The sequence below is a fragment of the Trypanosoma cruzi genome, genomic scaffold (genome assembly GCF_000209065.1).
Source record: "Trypanosoma cruzi strain CL Brener 1047053516697 genomic scaffold, whole genome shotgun sequence".
In the NCBI taxonomy this organism is placed as follows: domain Eukaryota; phylum Euglenozoa; class Kinetoplastea; order Trypanosomatida; family Trypanosomatidae; genus Trypanosoma; species Trypanosoma cruzi.
The window spans coordinates 42397-60513 of record NW_001849550.1 but is presented as its reverse complement, the minus strand read 5'-3'; the positions used below and the strand labels follow the sequence as shown (position 1 = coordinate 60513).

General features: G+C 44.3%; 9 protein-coding genes across 9 annotated transcripts, besides 29 other annotated features; all 9 read right to left on the bottom strand.

Moving 5' to 3' along the window:
- Positions 1-11683: part of a sequence feature (heterozygous, non-Esmeraldo-like haplotype) that runs on past the window's edge.
- Positions 53-84: a sequence feature (AT_rich).
- Positions 95-117: a sequence feature (AT_rich).
- Positions 557-591: a sequence feature (AT_rich).
- Positions 644-1138, bottom strand: Tc00.1047053508153.250 (uncharacterized protein; the record flags this gene model as incomplete). The annotated part of the gene is made up of 1 exon (XM_816979.1): positions 644-1138. The coding sequence occupies one exon, from the start codon at positions 1136-1138 to the stop codon at positions 644-646; it is 495 nt and encodes a 164-aa protein (XP_822072.1).
- Positions 1307-1343: a microsatellite.
- Tc00.1047053508153.240 (hypothetical protein, conserved) lies at positions 1504-3504 on the bottom strand (the record flags this gene model as incomplete). The annotated part of the gene is made up of 1 exon (XM_816978.1): positions 1504-3504. One exon carries the CDS (start codon positions 3502-3504, stop codon positions 1504-1506), a length of 2001 nt encoding a protein of 666 aa, XP_822071.1.
- Positions 3576-3602: a microsatellite.
- Positions 3875-5248, bottom strand: Tc00.1047053508153.230 (hypothetical protein, conserved; the record flags this gene model as incomplete). The annotated part of the gene is made up of 1 exon (XM_816977.1): positions 3875-5248. One exon carries the CDS (start codon positions 5246-5248, stop codon positions 3875-3877), a length of 1374 nt encoding a protein of 457 aa, XP_822070.1.
- On the bottom strand, positions 5590-6750 carry Tc00.1047053508153.220 (hypothetical protein, conserved; the record flags this gene model as incomplete). The annotated part of the gene is made up of 1 exon (XM_816961.1): positions 5590-6750. One exon carries the CDS (start codon positions 6748-6750, stop codon positions 5590-5592), a length of 1161 nt encoding a protein of 386 aa, XP_822054.1.
- Positions 6783-6872: a sequence feature (T-rich).
- Positions 6949-6977: a microsatellite.
- Positions 7092-7147: a microsatellite.
- Positions 7195-7254: a microsatellite.
- Positions 7513-7606: a sequence feature (T-rich).
- Tc00.1047053508153.210 (hypothetical protein, conserved) lies at positions 7819-8934 on the bottom strand (the record flags this gene model as incomplete). Its single annotated transcript, XM_816959.1, has 1 exon — positions 7819-8934. One exon carries the CDS (start codon positions 8932-8934, stop codon positions 7819-7821), a length of 1116 nt encoding a protein of 371 aa, XP_822052.1.
- Positions 10085-10122: a sequence feature (T-rich).
- Tc00.1047053508153.200 (kinesin, putative) lies at positions 10349-12121 on the bottom strand (the record flags this gene model as incomplete). Its single annotated transcript, XM_816958.1, has 1 exon — positions 10349-12121. The coding sequence occupies one exon, from the start codon at positions 12119-12121 to the stop codon at positions 10349-10351; it is 1773 nt and encodes a 590-aa protein (XP_822051.1).
- Positions 11684-11911: a sequence feature (areas not merged during assembly with more than two copies in the genome that could not be assigned to a particular haplotype).
- Positions 11912-13242: a sequence feature (haploid, Esmeraldo-like haplotype).
- Positions 12152-12177: a microsatellite.
- Positions 12259-12286: a sequence feature (AT_rich).
- Tc00.1047053508153.190 (kinesin, putative) lies at positions 12399-14132 on the bottom strand (the record flags this gene model as incomplete). The annotated part of the gene is made up of 1 exon (XM_816957.1): positions 12399-14132. One exon carries the CDS (start codon positions 14130-14132, stop codon positions 12399-12401), a length of 1734 nt encoding a protein of 577 aa, XP_822050.1.
- Positions 13243-14122: a sequence feature (areas not merged during assembly with more than two copies in the genome that could not be assigned to a particular haplotype).
- Positions 14123-14183: a sequence feature (haploid, non-Esmeraldo-like haplotype).
- Positions 14184-15691: a sequence feature (haploid, Esmeraldo-like haplotype).
- Positions 14243-14307: a microsatellite.
- On the bottom strand, positions 14352-14507 carry Tc00.1047053508153.184 (60S ribosomal protein L39, putative; the record flags this gene model as incomplete). Its single annotated transcript, XM_817029.1, has 1 exon — positions 14352-14507. One exon carries the CDS (start codon positions 14505-14507, stop codon positions 14352-14354), a length of 156 nt encoding a protein of 51 aa, XP_822122.1.
- Positions 14528-14568: a sequence feature (CT-rich).
- On the bottom strand, positions 14685-16037 carry Tc00.1047053508153.180 (aspartyl aminopeptidase, putative; the record flags this gene model as incomplete). Its single annotated transcript, XM_816956.1, has 1 exon — positions 14685-16037. One exon carries the CDS (start codon positions 16035-16037, stop codon positions 14685-14687), a length of 1353 nt encoding a protein of 450 aa, XP_822049.1.
- Positions 15692-15842: a sequence feature (haploid, non-Esmeraldo-like haplotype).
- Positions 15843-18117: part of a sequence feature (heterozygous, non-Esmeraldo-like haplotype) that runs on past the window's edge.
- Positions 16059-16118: a sequence feature (T-rich).
- Positions 16320-16367: a sequence feature (T-rich).
- Positions 16422-16854: a mobile genetic element.
- Positions 17428-17463: a sequence feature (AT_rich).
- Positions 17498-17598: a microsatellite.
- Positions 17734-17762: a sequence feature (AT_rich).

The following is an 18117-nucleotide window of genomic DNA, read 5'->3' as shown; positions in this document are numbered from 1 at the left end:
TCCCTCCTCGTTTCAGATCTGTCCCCCTCCCCCCATTTAAAGCCTGAAGTTGTAAATAAATAAAGATAATAAATAAATAAAAAAGAAGCGGCAGAAAAAAATTAATATTTATTTTTAGATATGCAGGCAAACAAAGTAAAATTTTCTCATGTTGTTACTGTTTTTTGTTTTTATTATGGATAATTGAAAGAGAAAGAGATTTCTTCTCTGCTTGTCTTAGTTGGCATGCGCACACGGTATATTTCTCGCTGTCTCCATCTCTGAATGACGGCCTGCCCTCTTTCATTCCCATTCATTTCTTCTCGCCCAGCAATACTCGATGGTCTATGACAGAAATCGCAGCCACAAAAGCAGTAACCGTGCAGGCAACGTTGGTGGATGTGAGCAACGACGCCCAATAGAAAGGGACATGAAGAGAGTCACAGCCGGAATGACAGGAACGCATTCACCCTCAGAGGTCTTCCGTGATGCAGTCGCAACAAGTATCATAGCCATAAAAGATACACACTCTCTCTCTTAGGAAACGGATAGAGCTGTCAAATTACGCCACTACACCAAAATAAATAATTAAGTAAAAAATAAACAATAAATCATCTCCAAAAGTACGCATTTAAAACAGCAACTAAAAAAACGATGCCCTTCATTAGCGACTGAGTGGGTCCAAATGAAACGTAAGAGGTTCTGTCGCTCCCTCCACGGCAGACACACGAGGACTATACGTCGCGTACTCAGACGCCGAGCTCTCCATAATTATCTTGTCAGAGGTATCTGAGCAAAATTGCACGGTTGCCATCATCGCCAAAGAGTCCACTATCGTTGGGTTCCGTGGATCAGACAACCCCGGTACGGCAAGCGATTTGCCACTATTGTCAATGGCCCTCTGCACCTCCAGTAGCCATTCAGAAATTCGACATTTATCGGATGGTGAGAGAGGCATGAATGACGGCCCCTGGTCCCCACACTTCTTAGCCACACGTGATGAACTCTGATAGAAAAGAAGAGGTGTGTAGCAACTCATTGTCGTCGCCGGGTGATCCTGCCGCCTTCCACGGCAGCACAAAAGAACGCCTACCAATACGACCATAATGCAGACGAAGGCAGAAAGAACAACCTGCGATGTTGTAAGTTCATTCGCCATGCAGATGCTGCTCGTAAATAAAAATGATACACACACGCGCCAAAATAATAAATACACAAATAAATAAAGAAAAGAAAAAAAAACGGGAGATCACCAGATATTTTCCCTCTCATTCACTCACTCTTTGTGCCACACTCCCCAGGCAAATGACCTCTTTATCTGCCATTCCACGCAAACACGACACACACACATACACACACAGACAGCGAAAGAGAAAGAAATGTTACAAAAAAACATGTAAAATGTACACCGTGCGTGAGGTACCAGACACCAACTCTCCCATTCTTCTAAAAACAAAAACACAAATTAATATATATATATACCTGACATAAAGCTTCAAAAAAAAAAGTGCTAATGAGTTATTATCAACGATAAAAGGAAGAAGCAATGCAAAGTGAGGTCTCTGCTCCATCACTGTCGCCAATTTTGCCAAGGCCGCCGCCACTAGCAACAGTGTCGTAGATACGATTGTAAATGCGCTCATATACAGACAAACCACTCTCATGTTTATGTTGTGGCTCTTGTGGTATAGGTGGGTCATCTTCCTTTCCAGGTGACATGAGAGACACCTGCGGAGGACGTCGCAGGCTGCGCACAGAAACGCCGTCACGTCTACCCAAAAGAAACTCTTGCGGGGTCGTCGTCGACGGACGCGGAGCAGATGATGGGCGTCGCTGCAGCCGCATCTCACGCTCTCTCTTGATGCGGCGGGCCTCTTCCTGCCGCTCCAAGTACTCCTGTACACCCCAGGGCGTCCCATCACCGCCATACACACTCTCCCCATAGCGTGTGGAATTAACTGTTGGACTTTCTCGCTCCGGTTTGAAGGTGCAATCCTTCACCTTCTCTGCTTCCTTCATTCGACGCAGCTCACGCAACTTCCGTTCTTTGCGTGCAAGCCACTGCTGGTTTCTTGCGGCAACATCTTCTGGGCCGCCAAAATGAGAATCTCGTTTGTTTGTAAGAGGCGCAAATGTACACTCCTTATGTTGAATTCTCTCTTGTTCCTCCCGAAGTTTCCGCAGCCTCTCTTGCCGAGACTCCTCGTAGAACTGCAATGACTCTGCCATGGATTCGGGAAGAGAAGCCACACGGCTGCCACTAATAAAACTCTCTGAAAATGATAAGTCCCTTGATGCAGGATCTCTGTGTTTGGGCGTGCCCCGCGTTTGACGATACAGACGCTCGCATGTACTCTCAGGAAGCTTTGATGCAATCGCCTCACTTACAGGATTGATGATAGGCCGATGACATCGTGACTCCTGCTCACATTCCCGTTGCTGGGCTTCCTCTTTCAATGCGATGCTTTGCATGTGTTTCTCCATAAGCTCATCCTCTACACTACGGAAACGCGGTGTCGTGGCCGCGTGTGGACTGATTCTTGGGGTAAAAGGTGCCGCACCATTTGATATGAGCTGTTCCTCTTGCCGCAAGCGGCGTTCTTCCCTCTTGTAACTTTCCGCGTATAACCGCTCTGCCGCATCACCATCTCTCTGAAGGGTGGCGGCGTATAATGTAATTTGAGGGATTTGCTCAGCTCGTTTTTCAAGTTCGTGCCGTTCCCATCTCTTCAATTGTGCAATGCGATCCCGCTCTATAAGCGCATCCACCGCACTCATGCCCAAAAGACCCTCTTTCTTCCGACGGCGAGCTGCAAGGCACTCCGAGCGCGGGTTGATAACTGGCGTACCCCGAACTTCGCTCAGCTCATGCATCAACTTCGCAGTGCGCGCCGCCTCTCTACGCTGCTCGCGCTGACGATTCCAGTCCATCTGAGTTTTTTCTGCCATATTGCGAGCCCTTGGGGTTGCCTTTCGGCCCTTGCGTGATATATTCGGCTGGAACGGGGCAATGACACTCATCTCCTTCAACAGTTCTTCTTTACGCTGCTTTGCCTGAAGCTCCCGGCGCATCTCTGCCTCCTTCGCCCGCTGCAGCAGGCGGTCCTCTATCCGCTGCTGTCTTCGCGGGGTGTTCCGTGCCGCTGCGTAAGTGATACTCGGTGCCGGGCGCAGCTCACTGAGCTCCTCCTCTAGTGCCTGTAGTCGCATTGCCTCCTTCTTCTCTGACATCAGTCGTCCCCTTTCAAGCAATGCCTCGTAAATCGGTTTCCCCTGCTGGGAAGCACAGCCATTCCCTCTTACAGCTGTAGTAACAGCGGAGGAACTGATGGTGGTACGCCGCGGCGACACAGCTCCACGCGGACTCAGTCCCACAGTGCTGCCGATGAAACGCTCGCCCGCCTTCTCCCCCTTCAATAGAAGACATTTTGGTAGCGGTGCCTCAAGGATGCTGTTGACACGGTCCGCAAAAAGACCCATAGAAAACGACGGTGTCTCACGCTGGTCATCGAGCAAGAGGTCCATCGTTCGACTCCCCTTTTTCCCTCCTCCTCCTCACCCGTAAAACCTCGCAGCTAAATAAGACACATACACACAAAAAAAAAAAAAAAAGAGAAAAAAAATTTCGCAAAAAATTCAAGCCAAAGTGCAGCGGATCCAACGCTTTTTCCGGTTTGCATGTTCTTCATTGTTTGGGTTGGTACTCCCCTTTTAATTGAAAGGAAAAGAAAAGATAGGAAAAAAAGGAGAGCCATCCATCCCACCCACCGCCCCCCGTTTCGTAGTATATTATAGCATTATGCTGTACTTGCTGCTAAAGTGTCTTTCATACTTTTTATTCGGTTTCCTTCCAGCTGTTTTTGTTTTTACGCTGTGCAATTACAAAGCAGGCGTCCTAGGAGCGAGATTTCCCTGTTGAAATTGATTCGTAGTCGCTGTATTTACAGGAACTGACACTGCAGCGAAGAACGGTAGCCATCATCTGCTGGCAATGTTTCGCGTATAAAGCTGGGTCTTTTCTTTCCTCCTCTGTCGGTGTGTATACCGGCAGGGCCCGCACCTCCAAGTGGTTCACAAACTGTGAGCATAAGCGCATCAAGAGATCACTAAAGCTGTTTCCACCACAGGGACGTCCCGTCCAGCATGGATTAAAGTGTTTGTAGGGAAAGCTCACGCAAACCATCTGCAACGGCTCCCCAGGCACCATGGCGCCTTGTTTAAACATAAAAAGTGCCCTTTGATTGGACGTGGTTCCCTCCGGAAAAACAAGAAGTTGTGGGGACTTGGGGTTCCGGTCCTTCGCACGTGCTCGAATAGCATCTGCAGTCTGCTGTCGAGAGTTCACGTCTTTACGGTCCACTATAATGGCACTCAGGCATTCAGCAACGTCCGCAAAGAATGGAACTTTCTCACAGTTCTCCTTCCGTGTCACAAACGACGGAAAGTTCCCCAATATAAAGAGAATAATAACCTCCATGATACATGAATGGTTGCCGATCATTACCTTACATTCAGATGCATCTGCAAATCTTCCAAACACCTTGATATGATATACCCCAGCAAAGACGGAGCCAATATGAGCAAGTACAGTGGCTGCGTTGCTCCACACCGCAAACCAAAGCGGATTGCCACGACGCGTTCGACCTCGCCAGCCGCAGAGGCTCATAAAAAATGTCGCGAGTACGGCAAAAAAAAGTAAAAAAAAGATACGCAAGAACAAAAGACCGGTTGCGGCAAAGAACGCCATCTTCAGTCGCTCATACGTGGTCCAAGGGGTGTCGTATGTCAATGCGATCTCGGGACCGACCTCGGGCGGGGTCGTTGTCAAGTATGAATCATCCAGAAGAAGCCTGCGCGGGGCAGTAAATATGAGGCACCGCAGGTTTTCCAATAAAAAAAGGGAGAATAAAAAAAGTAGCTGCAGTAGAAAATACCGCCACATCAGCTCTGTCCATGTAATATGGGAAAAAGCAAGACCAATTTCCTGTGTTATTGGCCTCACATTCCGGACCCTCTGGAGCGCGGCGGCCGCAAGACTTTGAAACTCCTCCAGCTGGATCTGACCGTCGCGGTTGGAATCCAAGTGATCCATCAAACTTCGCATTGTTTCATTTATCGCCCTCTCCACAAGTTTTTTGTACTGGGCAGTGATCGAACGTATGGACTCCGAAATCTGCTGCTCCGCCACAGGAGGTCCAAAGGTCTGTGTGCATAAAAACAGCACAACGATCAGTCCAATAGGCAAGCGAAGATAACAACTCAAAGACATCCTGCATGCGTATTCGCTTTTCACTCTTTCAACCCCAACTCAGACAGAACACACACAAAAAAAAAAAATGAATAGAATTGGTAGAAAGTAAATAAAAAAAGCTTTTCAGGGCCTCTTAGAAGGTAACGAACATCGCGTGTAATCTATCGTTAAGCGAGACGCAGTCGGTGGGCTCATATACCAAATGTTTATGTGCATATATGTGTAATCCATTTCATCTTCAGTCTGCTTTTTTTGCCTGTGGATTTTTCTTTCTCGCCTCCCCTCCCTTCTTCCTTACGTGAGTACGTAAACGGTCGGCGTCCACTCAACCCAGACAACGGTATGTGTCTCTCTCATGATTATTCTTCTTGCTCTCCCCAAAAAAAGTAAAAATCTTTGCTCTTTTCGTAGCCCACATAAGAAACAAGACGGGCGTCACTCTCGTCAGTCGACGTCCAGCGCCAGAGAGCAAAGCAGGGTGTGTCAAACTCGGTCTCTGTCTTATGAAATGTCAATACGTCGTACCGGTAGGGGTATGATCTTGGATATGACGGTCCGTAGCCAATGAGCAGTTCCTCTCCCTCCTCAATTTTGCGCGCGGTCATGATGCTAAGACGTCCCTCACGATGCTTGTCCTCCTGTATCCACCCGCAGTTACTCTCCTCAAACTCACATGGCTCGTTGATAAACGGCGTGAATGTTCCTTGAAACTCCTCAAAAACAACGTTGTCATAATCTGCGCAGTTAAGATCCTTCAGGGCATACTTGGTAACAGGTCGACCAAGCTTTAAATGCTCTCCGCTCAAGACATCAAGGTAGCCAGGGTAGACACCTACAACAGTAAAAGCTGGAATATCCTTCGCGGCCACAACGCCAATGCCCCCTCCCTTCTCTGGGCGCTTCTCTCGCTTTAGAAAAAGACAAGATTCCTCTGACTGATAGAATGAAGTGAGAACCCGCCTCAGGGATGCCACAAGTGACGCATCCTCGCTACTGGAATGGGGCTGCTCTGCCTTCTCCGCGAGGCACAAAATATCCCGGAGAATGTGCTCGGGATATTCTTCTTTAATAGACAAGGCTCGAGAAGCCACACGGTGTGCATTGCTTGCCTCCCTATTGGCTCGAATCTTGACAGGAACATGAACGTCCTCACAGTTAAAACAGGCCCGTAAGTATGCCTCAAAGCCAAAGTTGGCTGGTTTCCATGCCAACTGCTCAGCGGTGGCCTCTCTGGAGCAATCGCAATGCACCGTTAACCCACAAAAACAGCAAACCTTCATATCCTCATTTCCCTCCGGTTGGTGACAAACAAAACACAACTTGTACACGGAGGCAATCTGAAAATGCAAAAAAGCTTGCCACACAAGGAGATCAGTCAATTCATGCCGTGGTTGGCCCAAATTGAGGTTACTGTCCCAAATGCTAATGCTGTACTTGCAATTCCACCAGAACAATCTTCCCGACTCCTTCTCCTTGTTCAGTGACCAGTCCCTGGAGGCCGTCGGAACCACCTCCCCCATGAATGCCAAAACTATGCACGCTGATGTCGTTGAGAGAAAATAAAAGAAGAGAAAAAAAAAAGATAGAAAGGAAGAAAAGGAATAAATAATAATAATAATGAAAGAGATCTACAAAAAAGAGAGCATCAACGTCACATAAATGATGCATACGACCGCCTTCAAGCCCCACCACAAATTGAGAGGCCACAGAAGCAATTTAAAAAAAAAAAAAAAAAGTAAAAAAAAAAGCACGGCATTAAAAGGAGGTGGGGCGTTTGCCAAAAAAATCATCCAGCGTACCCGCTTCATTCCTTTTATTTTTATTTTTTACACCCACATTCAAAATTGCAACACTCCTATCAATATATATATATATTTATTTATTTATAAGTATATACATATACATATACATATATATTACTCATTTTGCCCTTTTCCCCCCACAGGTTTCAAAGGACCGAAGAAATATATATATATATATATATATATATATATAGATGTGGATATAGATATATAGAGATATATGTGCCTCCTGTGGGGTGGGGAAAAATAAATTACAGAAAGGATAATACGTGCCACCCAACAACAAAGAAAACAACAAAAACATTGAGAAGTCGAGATGAAAAAAAAAAAAAAAAGAAAGGGAGAGGAGGCGAGAGGAAAATCACCCCTCGCAGGAAACGGTGTATATCAAACACACAAAAACACAAACACCAAAAAAAAAAGATATTCTCCGTGCCCGCCGCCAAGACTTCCCTCCCCTCAGATTTTCACAGAGCCTACAAAGCAAACAAACAAAAACAAAGAACGAAAAGTAGTATACACAAACAACAAAAAAAAAGGTAAAAAAAAAAAAGAGGCAAGCAAAAAAAGGAAACGCCCGCGGAAACAGGATCAATCACAAAACATAAATGTAAACACGCTCATTTCCAAGAAAAAGTTCGGCAGGAAAGTGTTCGGCCGGAAATGTTAGAGGCCTTGGGAGGAAGGGTAAGGCCCGGATCCAAATAAAACTACGAAAAAATACAAGTCTGGCGTGATTTATTTGTATTGGCAGCAGCACAACGAACGCCTATGGCATACACGCAATTACATTCCAACCATTGTACGACGTCGACTCGCCCTTTGCGTATTATAGGGGATCACATTATTACCTTTTGGAGGGTCAAGGAAGTTATCCTGCTTCAGCGTAAGTACATCAATAGTACTGCCACTTTCACATTCAACAGAACGAAGTTGGAGCTGCGGGTGATCGTGGAAAGCATCAATGGAAATTTCTGAACCATTCAAAACGTCATCAATGACGTCTGCAAGTACAAAAAGAGTGTTGTCAAACCTTGAACTTCCTCCACAAGGGCCTCTGAAGTCCCTGACGAGCAATGCATTTCGGGTGTGCGCTCGTAAACAATCCGGTGTATTATCGATTATAATCGTCTGGTGAAGAGGACGACCCAACGCAGCAATGTCCTTAACATAACCTGGTCTCTCGGTCCACCACTTTTCATGGCGGTAAATACAGTGTTGGACGCAGTGTGAAGAATCTATCAGCTGCAATACTTCCATTGCGTAAGACTTTTCCCCAGCAGTCCAGACGACCGTTTCGCAGCGTCCACGCAATACATCAAAAAGTCGGTTGATCCCAGGACGCAGAATGATCCTGCCAGAACGTGAATACACAAGCGTTTCATCGAGGTCCAGTACAACAACAAGCTTTCCCTCATCAACGGCGCGTACGGGTGGAATAAAGAAACCGTCAGCAGCACCAGCGGCAGCGCGGGCTCGTACTAATCGTGCATTCGAAGGCGCATGTGACAAACTGAGTGATGAAGATAAATTATTAGAGGCCGGGATACATCGTAATCGTTTTGAAAGACTACCGCGTGGAAAAATATATGACTTTAGTGAGTTTTCTGCCGGCATAGATGGATTCAGTGTGAAGCCCTGTCGACCAGAAATGTTCCCTCCCGTGGTAAGATTCGCAAGACGCAAGGGAACCCTTCTCACAGAACCTTCGCTTGCATGGCCCTGTTTTTGTATACTGATTCTGTTTCCCGGAACTAATGATGTTGAAACGCTTGCAAAACGCTCTGAGATGTGGCTGGGCATTGATATATATGCGGATTTGGCCCTTTCTGGCGATGTATTGCACCGTGATGTTAATGGCAAGCCACTAGCAAAAAGGCGTGCATGTGTTCGATCCGACATGCCCACCCGGCCTGGAAATCAAAATATATATTTATATATAGGAGGGGAGGTGTGTTCCAAAACAGTAGGGAGAGTAGAAAAAAGGGGCAAAACAAAAGAATACAAATAGGAAGTCTTCAAGACAACAAATATATATATATATATACATGTAAGGTAGACCACGGATCCATAGGAACTAAAAAATATTAACATACGTCATTCCCCCCACTCCCAATAATAATAATAATAATGTGTTATCCAAAAACATGTGCAGCCATAAAACTCATTAAAAAAATTTACCGACGCAACAAGAACCAGATGCCCCCGCTACGCCCGCTCCCTGTTCTTCTAAAAAAAAAAAAAAAAGTTGAGGTGCCGCAGGAAAAGTGCCACAGACGCAATGCTCCTCAAACCCACTGGCAGTGACAACTGCATCAGGGGGAACCTTGTGAGGTGGCATCTGCATGCTGCCCAATTTCTTTGATGGGGATACCTCCTCTTTTCGATCACGCCCCTCTTCCCCGACAAATGACAAATTCAACGGTCGCAGTACCATCTTTGGCCACCTTTCTCATCTCTCGCAAGTGATACATGCCCTAACCCAAAATTCCCTTCACCAATGGCCTACACTCTTCCCGCGTATTACATTTGAATGCCACAAGGGACGCCCCACAATACACAGTGACCCCTTTACAGGATGCACATTCCCGGAGAGGCTGCGACAACGTCGATGTTGTAACTCGGGTACAACAAATATAACACTCCCTCTTTTCCCCTGAACAGTTTAGAGTAACTTCATCACAGGAAGACACAGAGATTGCCTCGTTACAAAACTTACGGAAACGCACGTCACTAAGACACTGGTGCAGGCGGGGAATAAAATTTAATGAGATCCATGTTACAACAGAAATTGGGCAATTACCAAAATCCAAACTTGTAAATGTGCTCTAAAGTCACTTTTTAGAGCATGCGGTTCATTTAAAGTCCCGCACCCCTTCCAAGGATGCAGTCAAAAAAAAAGCATACCCTTTTTTTTTTGTGTGTGTGTGTGAGTACGTGCCCTGTAGAAGTAAACACAGCACAAAACACACCGCATCAGACACATTCCCACCCTCGCATCGCCAATAAGGAGACAAAAATTTTTGTTTCCAGCAGCAATCGAAGAAAGGCGGAAAAGAAAGGCAAAAAAGAAAAGAAAAAAAAGGAGAAATGAGTCAAACATCACACAGACAAGAAATTATCCCTCGAAAAAAACAAACAACAAAAAAGAAGAGTAACTCCCCCAAGCCACACCACACCACCGACTGTGATTTTTTGCACCACAAAAACTACCAAACATAAAAGGCAAAAAAACGGAGGAAGGGGGACGGTCGCAAAACTAAAGAAAAAAGAAACAAGTGGTACAACTACCAATAAGGGGCGACCCTGCTAAAATTCACGCATTAAATGCAAAAACTTCAAATGCAAACACAGTGTGCTCGCAAAAACAACGTATAACTTCAGCAGTCAATTCGGGAATCTCAAAAACCTTCACATAACCCCAGCGAGGGTTCTGCGTATTCTCCGCTGTCGATGTCGTAAAGTAGCGTTCTTCACGATCATGCAAAAGAGTGAATTTACAAAAAGTATGTGCAACAAAAGCTTTAGGGATGCCTGACGCTCCCACAACGTGAAGACAAAAGCGTAAACTCTTCCCGATGAATTGCATTGGATCATTTCGCTCATTGGCGTGATGCTCACACGGGAATAATTGAATGTGAAGCGTAGCCTCGGTAAGCACGCCACTCTCCGTCAACAAACCAATATAAAAAGAACGTCGCTGTCCACGCAGCACACTCTCTAATGTAATGCTGCAACGACCTTTGAAAAAAAGAAAGCACGACTTATTGTCAAGAGAATGGATGAAACCTTCTGAGGCAGCCTCCACCCTTCTTCGAAGAGCAATGTTACTCAGACGAATGTTGTTAAGCGCCAACTCCAGTTTATCCCTCGCGTCGTGAACACTATCAGCAAATGCAACTTCCTGCCTCAGTTTATCCCGCTCCTGGGTCAAACGTCCAATTTCTTCTTGCTTTCTTTGCTTTTCTAGCGCAAGAACATCCAACCTGCCCTCTAAAGATGCAACAAGCTCCCTAAGTCGCTTCAGCTCAATATTCTTCTTGGTGTCATTTACCTTGGCCTTATTAGTGATGGCCATGGCGTTCTGGGCGTATTCCAAGGTGGAGATGGTCTCTGTCAAATTGTTTGCCGCGGTCGACACGGTTGCGAGCATCCATGTCTTGCTGTTGCCACCAAAGCTCTCCGACAACAGCCGAGTTAGCTTCGAAGCGCGCAAAGAAATAAAAGCATCTCCTCCCTTACGGTCACTGAACGAGTTCATCGCCCGGCCCAACATCAAAAGAGACTGGTTAATCTTCTTCGCCTCCTCAAACGCAACCCCAGTAGATTCCGTCTTGCTCTGGCGCTCACTTCCAGCTAAATCCACCAACAAAACAACACTTTCTACATCCCGCATATCCAAAGACCCATACTTCTGAGAGATGGTAATTTGAACGATGGCGTGAGAACGCGAGCTTGTCTCGTTCATCTTCGTCTCACCTGTTTGACGATTTGCGTTGCCCTTCTTGAGCAGCTCTAACATTCGCTCCAGACTAAGCACAGAGTGCACGCCCGCCCCCTTCACATAAACGCGATGCTGACTATCCTCGTGAATCTCAAGCGACTCCGGCTCCTGCCCTCGTGCCCGGGGAGCGAGGAGATCACGGACCTTCTCCATATAAACCTCAATCATCGTCACAAAAAACTTGATTGTCGCGGCACTGTCCGATTCCACACGGAGCTGAGCCTCCTCAATCATGTCCTGCGCAAAGCGTGGAGCCACACCATAGCCTTCTTTGCTGTTCAGGTCACCAAAAAGGCTATGTGTCTTTCCGCTTCCTGTCTGGCCGTAAGCAAAAAGACAGACATTAAATCCTTCAAACGCCTCCTTCAACATTGGCCGCCCAATCGTCTCATATACCTCGTCCTGACCCCCAGTAAACACACGATCAAATTTAAACATGGTAGAAGCGCGTCCCCCTTCGGCATCAATCAAAACAGCTCGCTGATCATCTGAATCAGCATGTACAATTACCTTTTCGCCCTGCCGCGGAGGACACATGCGAACACCCACCTGGATGCGACCAGCGGTCCCAGCCAATTCGGCCATTGCTACGCCACAGAAAGAAAATCAAGGCAAAATAATAATAATAATAATAACAATAAGAGTTACCAAAAAAAAAAAAGTGATTTAACGATTTTATTTTTCAACCAAATACTTCAACGAAGCAAATCACATATCTTATCTATTAAAAGTTTTTTTTTTTTTTTTTTTGGCTGGAAATTGCGCTGATAGCAGCTTCAAACAGCAGCCCACACACACACATATATAACAAGGAGGAAAATTTCCAAGAGAGTCTTCAAATTCACCGTTTCAAAACGGTCGTTCAAGACGTCAAATCAGACATTATCCCCTCTACACGAAAGTTTAACACATCCAACTGGAAAAAGCGCTCAAGGTCCTCTGTATGTGGTCCAAAAAGATACATCTGGCGCAGGGAAAATTGGGGATTACCTCCATTTGGCCGCACGATGGGTGTTTGAACAGCACTCGAATAATGCCCTTCGAACCAAACAGTCACTTGCACGCCGCCAGTTGCATAATCTGGAAGATGCTGTAACTCTCGAAGACGAAGCAACACTGCAACGGAACTTTCTTCTGTAAGGTAAACATGGATATGGCAAATCAAAAAGGGAGGCGGCCCCGCCAACATGTAACAAGGAACAACTAGAGTCGTCACCTCGTATGAACCAAAGGGTATGTTCGCCAATGAGGTTTTGCAAGTTCCAGAAAAACACACAAGTGCCGCAGAGAAGCCGCTAATCTTCCTTTGTTCAATTAGGCCTTTTCTCAATGACAACAACAATTCTTCTCGGTCCTCAAGCGCTTCTTTCAATTCAGTTTCAACCTTTGAATCACTGGCAACTGTCAACTTACTCTTCATGCAATCAATTTCTCCGCGTAGCCCCTGTATCTGTGCGTCCAACGCAGATATACCCTTTGCTTCATCGTCCAATCGGATTTGAAGAACCCAGGCAAGCTTTTGTATTTCATCATACTCAAGATCCTTCGCAGTTTTGTTCACCTTGGCCTTATTAGTGATGGCCATGGCGTTCTGGGCGTATTCCAAGGTGGAGATGGTCTCTGTCAAATTGTTTGCCGCGGTCGACACGGTTGCGAGCATCCATGTCTTGCTGTTGCCACCAAAGCTCTCCGACAACAGCCGAGTTAGCTTCGAAGCGCGCAAAGAAATAAAAGCGTCTCCTCCCTTACGGTCACTGAACGAGTTCATCGCCCGGCCCAACATCAAAAGAGACTGGTTAATCTTCTTCGCCTCCTCAAACGCAACCCCAGTAGATTCCGTCTTGCTCTGGCGCTCACTTCCAGCTAAATCCACCAACAAAACAACACTTTCTACATCCCGCATATCCAAAGACCCATACTTCTGAGAGATGGTAATTTGAACGATGGCGTGAGAACGCGAGCTTGTCTCGTTCATCTTCGTCTCACCTGTTTGACGATTTGCGTTGCCCTTCTTGAGCAGCTCTAACATTCGCTCCAGACTAAGCACAGAGTGCACGCCCGCCCCCTTCACATAAACGCGATGCTGACTATCCTCGTGAATCTCAAGCGACTCCGGCTCCTGCCCTCGTGCCCGGGGAGCGAGGAGATCACGGACCTTCTCCATATAAACCTCAATCATCGTCACAAAAAACTTGATTGTCGCGGCACTGTCCGATTCCACACGGAGCTGAGCCTCCTCAATCATGTCCTGCGCAAAGCGTGGAGCCACACCATAGCCTTCTTTGCTGTTCAGGTCACCAAAAAGGCTATGTGTCTTTCCGCTTCCTGTCTGGCCGTAAGCAAAAAGACAGACATTAAATCCTTCAAACGCCTCCTTCAACATTGGCCGCCCAATCGTCTCATATACCTCGTCCTGACCCCCAGTAAACACACGATCAAATTTAAACATGGTAGAAGCGCGTCCCCCTTCGGCATCAATCAAAACAGCTCGCTGATCATCTGAATCAGCATGTACAATTACCTTTTCGCCCTGCCGCGGAGGACACATGCGAACACCCACCTGGATGCGACTAGCAGCTTTTGACGCTTCTCCCATCTTTTCACACACAAACTGCAGTGCACAAAAAAAAAAAGAAAGAAAAGAAAATATTATAATATTATGCTTACTCCATGAAATTTATCGGCCTTCATCAAAAGGCCAAAACCAAACAAAAATAAAAACTAAAAAGAAAAACTAAATCAAAAATGAAAAATAAAACATTAAACAAAAAACAAACAATATAAAAATGCGTAGGCTTGAAACGGCACCGTAAGTTTAGTAGTGAAGCTTCGTGCGGCGCCAGTGACGGCGCTTTTCATTCCACTTAATGCGATTGCCAGTGCGGAGTCGAATCCAGTATGGGACAGGTCTGTTCTGCTTCAGCTTCTTTGCATACTTCTTCTTGACTGCGAGTGGCTTAAAACGGCCCATATTTCTTAGATAATACGCTAAAAAAAAAAAAAAGAGAGAGAGAGAGAGAAAGAAAAGAAAGGTGGGAAAATGACGCTTGTGCGAATTCGTGTCTAAACCCATATATTACAGTGAAATAAAAACAGAGTCTGCAAATTTCTAATTTTGAGATAAAAAAAAAAAAGAGACGGAAAACAATTATGATGATATCACGTGTTTCCCATAATTTGTAAAGAATGCTTCGATGAAGTTTGTCAAGTAAGATATGTCTGTAGTTCCACACATCTCTCGAACACTGTGCATGCTCAGCATTGGATTTCCAATATCAACAGTTCTTATTCCAGATAGGGAAGAAAGAATGGGTCCAATTGTCGAGCCACATGAAGAGTCATTCTTGACACAAAATTCCTGCACAGGAACCAAAGCTTCCTTTGCAATCGACTTGACAATAGAGGCAGTAGCACCATTTGTAGCATAACGCATATTTGCATTGTATTTAATAACAGGTCCACGATGAAGAAGAGGTCGGTGGTTTTCCTCGTGTTTATCTTTATAATTTGGATGCAGCGCGTGTGCACCATCCACTGAAAGCAGAAAAGAATTTGCCACAAGTGTGGCTCGAAGCGTTTTTGAGGCAATAATATGCTCAATCAAGTCTGGAACCAGGGTTCCACCTGCACCTTGTGAAGTTTCAGACCCAATCTCTTCGTTATCAAAAAGACAAACCATTCTTATCATGTTTTCCGTGTCCAGATTCTTGTCCGTTTGCAGAAGAGCCTTTATACCACAAAAGCAAGAAATCAGGTTGTCCAGACGTGGTGCAAAAATAAATTCATCAAATGCACCACCAATTGTTGCTGGCTGAGTATCAATGACGCTCAAATCATAATCCACAATTTCCTCAGGCAGGCATCCCAATGCCTCTGAAATTAACTTCATAAGATGAAAACTATGACGCTTGTCGTTATCTCCATTTAATGCTCCTGAAACCTCTGTTGCAATAATGGGAACCAAGTGTTTTTCTTTGTTTGGTGCAAATCCTTCACGTTCTTGGGCAGTTTGAAGGTGAATTGCAAGGGAAGGAATTCTTACAATTGGTCGCTTTAAGTTCACAAGGCGTTTTTCCAATTTAGGCGAAGATAAAAACACCCTGCCAGCAACCGTTAAATCCCTGTCAAACCAAGTATGCCATAGCCCACCACCGTAACATTGGACCGCAATACCCTGATATTCCCCTTTATCAGCCCTCGTTCTTGGTTTTAATGCAAGATTGGGCGAGTCCGTATGGGCCCCCACAATCTTTACACCATTAGCGGGTTCAAATTTGCCTCCCACAGAAAAGGCGACCAGACTGCTATCATTTCTCGTGACAAAATATCGATCGCCCACCAAAATAGAAGGCCATGGCTCATCTTCCTTGAGTCTTTTGTATCCTGCTTCAAGCAACCATGAAGAAATAACTTCAACTGCATGAAACGGGGTGCAGGCTTTATTGACGAACTCAACAAATTCTTTTGCAAGTTCCATGGAAAATGGGCTTCCAAATGACATTAAAATATCAAGTTTCCTTTTTACAATTAACAAAAAAAATTAGAATAAAAATGGAGATAAGAAAAGATAAGAAAAATTAAAGATGTACTCAATATACCGCAATTAGTCAAAAAAGAAAAGGTGTGTATCTCAAGTGTTTAAAAAGACCATTAAAAAAGGGTTGTAAAAAGCAAGACAAAGCTTCCTCATCTAGAGTTTTTAAAAAGTCTAAATGTCAATTCACATATTTAAGGTGATAGATCAAACTTCCATACTTATATACTAGCACATTTTTATCGAGGTAATAACAAAACAAAGAACAACCAAAAAAAAAAAAAGGAAATAAAAAAATGAGTGTTGGTAACCCCAGCTCATCCATTTTTTAAAAATGCTTATTTGTACCAGAATAATCTTCCGGGCAGCTGGCCGGATCCTGAAATTACCTATGGAAACCAAACAAGTTAGGGAAAAAGGTTCGTTAGTTAATTGCTTCAATGTTTTCTTTTCATTCAATATATAGAATTCTGTGGACCACTAGCATGGTCCTTTGTCCTCAGTTAGGATTTACATATTATTACTTACGAAGTGGCAGACTTTTGGGTCCTCCAACCACAAGACCCCGCCGCGTGGTGGGAATCAAAAGGGTTAGGGTGGGATGACAAAATAAAAACAAATATTATCTGGCCTCTATCGGCTCCCTGCCCCTACAAAGTCGCGTTCTTCCCAAAAGATTCATACGGTAGAAAGTATCATAACGAATGCATTCATTTATCAGGATATATACATACATTAATTAAGTTAGCCAGCTCCCCCGCGATCATTCTTTCCACAAGCTCCTAATAAAAAAAAAAAAACATAAGCATAAACATTGACTTTTTTACCATTTTCGGAGGCACCCATCGCAAAAATAACTAAATAAATAGAAAAAAAAAAAAACTGAGTAAATAAGCGTCCATTTCCACCGCAAAATTACATACTCCGTAGCACCTAAAAGAAAAAAAAGGAATAAAGCCAAACAAGTCTTCAATAAAACAAACTCAAAAAAAAAAAAAGAGAGAGGTGCATAATCAATATTTAAAGAAATAATTCACAAGCTATATGAGGTTCTACTTCAAGTTTGTTTGTTTTTTTTTTTTTTCCTCATTCTTCTCTAGTCCAAAGTTCTGCTAAAGTTCATAGTAGTCAGACAATTCAATAAACCCAACATCATACCGACCAGTAGCCATGCGACATTTTCCAATTCGCAAAAGGTTTTATTTTACAACTTCCGTCATACTTAACTAAATGATAGAAGCCAAAACAATAATCTACCGGCATTTTGCCAAAAGCTACATATATTCTGTATAAAAAAATTATGCGTCAAATTTTAAAAGCTGTGCTTTTTTTCTTTGATAATTTTTCAAGGATGAGGTTAAAATAATAATAATAAAAAAAATAAATAATAATTCCTGGGATTTTTTTTTATAGACAGCATTAGGAGTTTATTATTATTATTATTATTATTATTATTATTATTATTATTATTATTATTATTATTATTATTATTATTATTATTATTATTATTATTATTATTATTATTATTGGATATAGGCCATTCAAAGTCTGTTTAGGAAATGACACTTTCGGGGGAATTCACGAGCTTTTTCATTGTGGACTTCTGGGGTTTTTGTTGCATGAGCCGTCATTGGGATTTTCAATCATTTTAAATACCTTTTTCTAATATTTGAAAATATTTTATATTATTTTGTTACTGTCGAAAACAAAAGGGTATACACGCAAAAAAAAAAAAAAACTTGCTGATGATTCCCCCAAACGGAATGAGAACCAAACGATTCCGTCACGAGCCCCGCATCAGCAACAGAAAAACACAATGGCAATAATAACAACAATAAATAAATAAGTAAATAAAGATAAAGCGGCGCCGAAACGCAACGATAAACACAGCGGGTTGATAACAACAACAAACATATTCCGCGCCGCGCCCCCCCGCAAAAAAAAGCCTTGCTGTTGGGCTTTTTCCCTCGCGCTTTCTCGGGAGGATTTGGCCTCCGCCTTGGGCGGGCGCGCGCCGATAAACTCGCCGGCTCTCGGGACGCGGCGC